General features: G+C 38.2%; 1 protein-coding gene across 1 annotated transcript; it reads right to left on the minus strand.

Moving 5' to 3' along the window:
• Positions 1 to 250: 250 nt before the first annotated feature.
• On the minus strand, positions 251 to 4,826 carry LOC108671121 (protein canopy homolog 4). The gene is made up of 6 exons (XM_018158597.2): positions 4,804 to 4,826; positions 3,617 to 3,755; positions 2,193 to 2,310; positions 1,709 to 1,843; positions 1,289 to 1,373; positions 251 to 632 (listed from the first exon to the last, which is right to left on the minus strand). Exons 2-6 carry the CDS (start codon positions 3,744 to 3,746, stop codon positions 438 to 440), a joined length of 663 nt encoding a protein of 220 aa, XP_018014086.1. The 5' UTR covers positions 3,747 to 3,755; positions 4,804 to 4,826; the 3' UTR covers positions 251 to 437.
• Positions 4,827 to 7,354: the final 2,528 nt, after the last annotated feature.

Below are 7,354 nucleotides of genomic sequence, written 5' to 3' on the forward strand. Positions count from 1 at the left end.
CAAGTGATGGGCAAAATGGGATGCCATTTACACGGTAAATTATATTTTACTTAAATATTGCTCTAGAACATTCTGTTTTCAAAATGTAACAATAATTTGAAGTGAAGAGTAGACTAGATATTAGAACAAATAAATATTTTATGAAGAAAAAATTACTTTTCAGAGGCAGAAGTCATTCTCAGAAATATTAGGGAAAATTATTCGTGGAAGGATTTACACCAGAACAAACGATTTATTGAGATANAACTTAATTAGTTTCAGTTAATTAGAAACATCACCGTAGCTAAGACTTAACATCAATTCTATTAATACAACGCATATTTATCACAATTTCCAAATCATTAAAGCTTGTATTGTCCTCGCAGCCATTACTTGGCCGCAACATCTTCCCTCTCCCACAAGCTGAAACGCCGCGCCTGCTAGACTAATTTTAATGACTATAACTCCGACTTGTCTTCAGAAGGCGCTTGGTCTGGGGTGATGGTCTCTCCATAGGGCTCCTGGAGGCAGGCAGCGTCGCTAAGCATGGCAGGACACAGGCTCTGCTGCAGGTCCCCCAGGCCAGCACCAGCTGATTTACTGAAGTACCAGGAGCTGATGCGCTCCTCCTGCTCCTCCAGGAATTGTTCGCACTGCCAATCAAAGTTGCTGTTAAATTGGTTATTAGTACAGGTTTCTATTAAATGGCTTACTGTCTCATCAAACGGTCGTACTACAAACGATCCGGTCACTATTTTTTTTAATACCTTTAGTCTTCATGCTTGCTGTAATAATGAGATATCGTCTACTTTAACTAACAACCAAGGCATTAAACAGACAAGGCGGCTAGAGGCCCGAGACACGCTCGCACGAAAGTAAAGTGCACAGAGGTATACTAAATCATCCTAGTTGAGGACTGAAGTCACTTCCCTAGACATTTTCTTACTTACTCGAATGTTTTCATGAAAAACTCAAACTTACTTTAACGATCTAGCTCATAAACGACAAATATCTCGCTTCGATATTTGGGCAGCATTTATCGGCGGCCCCGACCAAGGCAGAACATTTGAGAGTGTAAGTGTGACTCACTTGTGTCTTGAGGTGAGTCACAGAGTATACTGAACGTGACTCACTTGTGTCGTGAGGTGTGTTACAGAGTGTACTGAGCGTGACTCACCTGTGTCTTGAGGTGTGTCACAGAGTGTACTGAGCGTGACTCACTTGTGTCTTGAGGTGTGTCACAGAGTGTACCGAGCGTGACTCACTTGTGTCTTGAGGTGAGTCACAGAGTGTACCGAGCATGACTCACTTGTGTCTTGAGGTGTGTCACTTCAGCTGAAGGCTCGTCCCAGAGCTCAAATGGGATGCCCAGTTCCACCTTCACGCCTTTATTGCTATAAAAAAAAGATTATTAATTAATTGACCTAAACATTTTAGCAAATATGCTGAAACTTTAATCATATACCTATAGTGACAGAAAAATTTCATTGGATTAAAAATCTGCAATTTCTTCAGCTCAGTACTGTATTTGATAATGAATCATGAGCATTGTTTCTTTTGTGCAAAATTATTGTAGGTTATACCATGAGAAGAAGTGCATTAATTATGCATTCAGTAATCATGAAAAATTCTCACATGAATGGAATTTTTTCATAACATCAATGTTAATCAATTATTCTAGTCCTTGATACTGGATCAATACAGGGCTCCAACGGAAGGCGTCACTCACACAAGGCCATGCAGAGTACGGAAGGTCTGACTCATCATCTTGGCCCAGCGTGTGGAGTCGAGACGTTCCTTGTGCACGCGGTAGTCCTGCATGCCTTCACATACGCTCTCCAACACTTCCACCAGCCGCAACTCCCTGTCATAATATTACTAATAACTCCCGGTCATAATAATCTTCAAATCCCTTTTTTCAAACATTTGTGATAGCCACTGTGTGCTAATTAGGGTTTTTAATTTTTATCCACAGTGCCTAGACTATAGACACGACACAAGATTACTCAATAAAGTATAATATTTGGCTAGTACCTATATACTTTTTAAGTGTTATTTTTGTTTCGTTCACCACAAAAAAAATATGATAAAAATTACATAAAAATAAATAAATAAAATGAAAATTAACCCATTGTTTCTACTGAACAATATGACATGGCAGCCCTTACTCAACCTACCTGCTGCCTAATAACATTCTAACAATTGAAACTCACGATTTGTTGTACTTGGTTTTCTTCTTCTTGGAATCAATATTGTAGCCAGTCTCTATCACATCAGACGAGTCTGTCTTCTCAAGCATCTCTCCAATCTCTTTGGTGACAAGCTTACAAACTGAAATAAATTCAATAATTTTAATGATAAAAAATTACAAAAAGCTGTTCAGAAAAATTAACAAAAAGTTCATTCTAACATATACATTTTTTGATTAGTCACTGAAATTAGCTCCAAAGGATTGGATCGAACATTCAACACTTAGTAATTATTTGGAAAAGAATATAACAATAAAGTTGATTGTATACATTTCAGTTACTAAATATGAATTGCTCTGACCATTGACAGAGTATCAACAGCTAAGATAACACTACAAATTGAACAGAAAAATGAGCTTCTTTCTAAAATTTTTTTTTAAAATCTTTTTGTTATTGTTTGTGTTTGAAGCCAAACAACTGGAAGAATATTTTTTTTTTAATTTAAAATGCAAAACCTTCAAATATTGAGGTTGAACTGATAATTAAAAAGTAAATAACTTTACTTACAATTAAAAAGTTAAAGTTTATATTGAATTTTAAGTTTTGTACTTAGAGAGACATTTCCTTCTGAAGATGGGTTGAACAAAAATCTTTAACTCTGTCTTTCAGCTGAAAATTATCAACTGAATTTTGGATGGCATGATCTTAAGTGATGGAATTAGGAATGCCAGGATTTGGGAGAACAGGATTTGGGAGAACAGGATTTGGGAGAACAGGATTTGGGAGAACAGGATTTGGGAAAACAGGATTTGGGAGAACAGGATTTGGGAGGACAGGATTTGGGAGGACAGGATTTGGGAGAACAGGATTTGGGAGAACAGGATTTGGGAGAGACAGGATTTGGGATGACAGGATTTGGGAGGACAGGATTTGGGAGGACAGGATTTGGGATGACAGGATTTGGGAGGACTGGATTTGGGTGAGGCAACTTAAATGGCAGGAAGAATTAACCAAGGCAATGGTGCCCTAACAACCAATTCAAATATAATCTCTCAACCTCTATTAACAGTGCAGAGGAACAAAATATGAATATTTAAAAAACTCTCAGGAGAATAATTTTATTAATAATGTAAACAGCTGCTAATATTTCTCACACAGCATTTCAATCATACACTTTTGTGTTAACAAAGATTCATGCAGAATGAGCTTTACATGAGAAAAAAATGAGAGTATATATTGGATTTAAAACTTCAACAATACCTTAAAATCAGCAGATTTCAACTGTTAATTTATGATTTTTGCACTAAAAATACCATACACTGATTACTATTTATCAAATTAACTGAAATACTATACAAACTAGATAGAAAATGATGCAGATTTAATTCTGGTTTCAGCATGTGTCAAAAGTAGTACGGTACTTTGTATCTGCTTGTATAGTTACTCACCTTCACATTGTGTGGCATATTTAACTCCATATTTTTCTTCTTCTAAACTAACACCTTTCTCTTCAGCAGTGATGCTAACAGCCAAAAATATGAGGAAGAAGACTTGAAGTAGAACAAGCTTGAAATCCATAGTTTCTGACTAAAAAGAACATCAAGCTATAAAACTTAGAAAGTAAATTTTGAAAGAGCACACTTCTAAACAAATTAACATCCAATATACCTACAACACAGCAAATGATAGGTCAAGAATTAGGCTTTAGGCTGGATGCTAAATTCATTTACCCAAATGTTACAAGGTAGGATGTTCACAGATGACAGTCGCCAGTTGCCACAAAACTTCTCTATAGCACACAATTTACAATAGATTTGTCCAATGGCAAATGATTTTAACCAACTTTGTGTATGTTATGACCAATAAGGGTGACTGGGTGAGAGATATTGATCAACAATCAACATGGATGCCAATTTCAGGTCAAGATGACTTGATGGAATGCTGAAAAAGATAGCATATCTTCAGTTTCAAGGAATTTAAAAGCAAAGAAAATACCACAAAAATTCACCATATCTTTATAAGAGAAAATGTTTTTAGCGTCTGCTCCTTTTGTTTCAAATTAAATGGGGTCCAAACATTGATAAACCACGGTTTTTGCATTTGTTCTACTTTCCCAGCCATTCACTCTGAATTTGAATTGTTGTGCAATATCTTTTCACAAAATGGCTTTCCATTGCACCTGGTGTTCACCCAAATTAAAAAGTTCATGTCCAAGCAATATAGGTACCTACTGCAGTCGTTCCCAAGTGTGACAATAGGAAGGTTGTTTACTGTTCTTTTCCCTACTTTGGACCCGCATCTGAGACTATGTCAAAGGAATTAAAAGTTCTATTTGCTAAATATCTTCCGGATGTAAATCTTCATGTGTTGCTGGTTAACAATTTTAGAATCGGCTCGTTTTTCAGGTATAAGGATACCCTACCTGTTCTTATGCGATAGTCACTAGTTTACAGATATAGTTGTGCGCAATATGCATCAGCGTACGTTGGTATGACGGCACGCAATTTCTATACTAGGCTGGCTGAGCATAAGGGCAGGAGATGCGCATCAGCGTACGTCGGTATGACGGCACGCAATTTCTATACTAGGCTGGCTGAGCATAAGGGTTGGAGTTAGTATAGAACAGGGAACCTACTTGCACATCCACCTCATTCTGCTGTACGTGTTCATGCCAAGCAGTGCAACACCTCTGTATCTGATAGTGATTTCAAAATTCTAGATTCCGCATCCGGTGTTAGTGATCTACGAATTTTAGAATCCCTGTATATATTAAAACAGAAGTCTAGTCTGAATGCTGCTTTTAGCTCCTTTTCTCTTGAAATAGTAAGTAGATAGTCCGTTTGCTAGCAATAATTTCATGTCTTAGTTATTTATTTTCCGTTTTGAAACCTGACAGTGCATTTTACTTTACTAATTGATTTATTTCTGTTTCCAGGACTGAACTTTTTCTGAACAGAATTTTGTGTTATGAACTGATGATGGAGCTGGACTCCAAAATGTTTTATCTTATAAAGATATGGTGAATTTTTGTGGTATTTTCTTTGCTTTTAAATTCCTGGTTAACTTGCAATTCAAGCAAACAAGTGATTTTAATACTTCAGTTTCAAGTTTCAACCCTTTCTACAGCTCAGCTTTTGCTTCATTTCTAAGGTTAAGATAAAGAAAAACACTACACTTCAACACTTGTTGAAAATCATCTACAGAAAAGTCATTTTTAACTGGGATTTTTGGAAAATTCTGCCTGATATTCCTGGTTGGTTAAAAGGCAAGGCATTAAATCATAGTTTCTTACATACAAAATGCAAAAATTTACTATTTTATTGTTCAGATTTTCAGGTAGCCTAGTTACCCATCCCACTGTACTTTAGATAATGTTAAGTTTTATAATCCAACAAAATGTTTTTTTGTGAATTTTTGTCCAGTGTAGTGGGTACAGTTCAGACTTCAGAGTTATATGATTGGAGCAGAGAGCAAGAGGTGCTGGTTTGAGCCCACTTCCCGGCCACAAGTTCCCAGCTCTGGCCTCTGTGTGCCAGTTTCTTGTCAGAATCGGCAAGGAGGCTCAAGGCTGGGCAGTTAAACAAAGTAAATTGTAGCAGTGAGTTACAACAAGCTTCAAAATGTGAATGACATGTTCTGTGATGTTAAGAATTGGCAACAGGCAACAGCCAAAAAGCAAATGGCCTATTAAATGCTGAAACCGCTATTATTACATGAGCTGCTGACTGCCGAGCGCTGAGCAATCATGATTCATGAAATTAAATAATCATAATTAAACCAGAAAGTTACTATAGGCAAAAGACAATTAGATTAAACAGTACCAAATTCTCAGCAAAATAATGCACAACTTCATAGGTATATGAGCAAAATCTACAATTTTGGGAATTTGGGTAGGCTATGCTATGAAAACTACAATTCCAGTTCCAGCAAAAGGTTTCAGCAAATGAGTCAAATTTTTTTTGTTTATGGACAATTCAAATTGTTTTTCTTATTTGTCTTTATAGTACCTAGTTACCTACAGCCCTACTAGGCTACCTAGTAGGTAAGTAGCATTGCAATGGATGGAGCTGATCCAGCCTGATCGGCCTGGTCCAACCGTCCAAATACCCTGGGCCCTGGCATGACTACTGATGATGTTGATGTAGAGTGTAGACTCTTGACTGTTGACAGGACAGAATTCAGTTCGTTCCTAGAAATTGTCAACATGAAGATGGAGCAACCAAAAAAGAAAAATACCTATATAAAACTGGGTGCTTGGACTGCTTGCGAGAAGCTACAGGCTGGTTGTTCGACAATCTACGATAAGGCCCTAGTAAATAATATGCAATTCAATGGCATCAAGAATCAAGATCGAAGCAATAAGATATTACAGAGTTGGCAACTTGGCGTAGACCGCAGACTGCAGAGGCCACGAAGGAGCATCATCTCTATTTGGCATCGGACGGCACAGAAGTCGGAAATCAACTTGTACGTACGACATCTCGGAACATTGACGAATTCCGATGATCACACTGAGGAAATAGTTGTGCTAGGCAGACAACGGATAAGGTGAATTTGGTGGACATTCTGAATGAGAAAAGCGTTCAGAAGCCTAGCTCGTCAAGCGACTTGCATGCAACCTTCCGTGCAGCACCAGGCCGCGTATCGAATATAAAATAAATTCTGGAATCTGGGGCATCGTTGAATTACGTAACTTTTAGCTCAGAGCAATTCGACGCAAGTTGTTGTTGTTATCCGTTTTGAGGTGACTGGAGTTGCTCTCAACAGGGCACTTGTTGCACCTGGATTAATCAAAAGATCTTCAGCAGTTTTCCATTAGGTCAGAGTGGTGTCACAAGGGGGTCTTGCTGTTCTTTCAGAGGTTACTTAGGCGTCCTGTACTATTGATGTACGCAACTGTGGCCTTTATTATTGCAAATTGGGCACTTCGTGGGAAGTCTTCCCCACCCAGCAGGTCACGGACTATAAGAGGATCTATGCCATAGGTGGCCACTGCATTTTCCAGCTGCCGCCGAGCTTCCCGATGTAGTCCACAGATGAGTAGGTAGTGCTCATTTGTATCTTCTACGTTGCAGTTGCCACACATTGGAGAGGGTGACATACCTAAGCGAAATAAATACGCACCAAGGCCTACATGGCCCAGGCGGAATCTTGCCAGGACTACCGCAGCTCTACGGGTAGGCACA

This window comes from Hyalella azteca, unplaced genomic scaffold (assembly GCF_000764305.2).
Source record: "Hyalella azteca isolate HAZT.00-mixed unplaced genomic scaffold, Hazt_2.0.2 contig16958, whole genome shotgun sequence".
Taxonomy (NCBI): Eukaryota; Metazoa; Arthropoda; class Malacostraca; order Amphipoda; family Hyalellidae; genus Hyalella; species Hyalella azteca.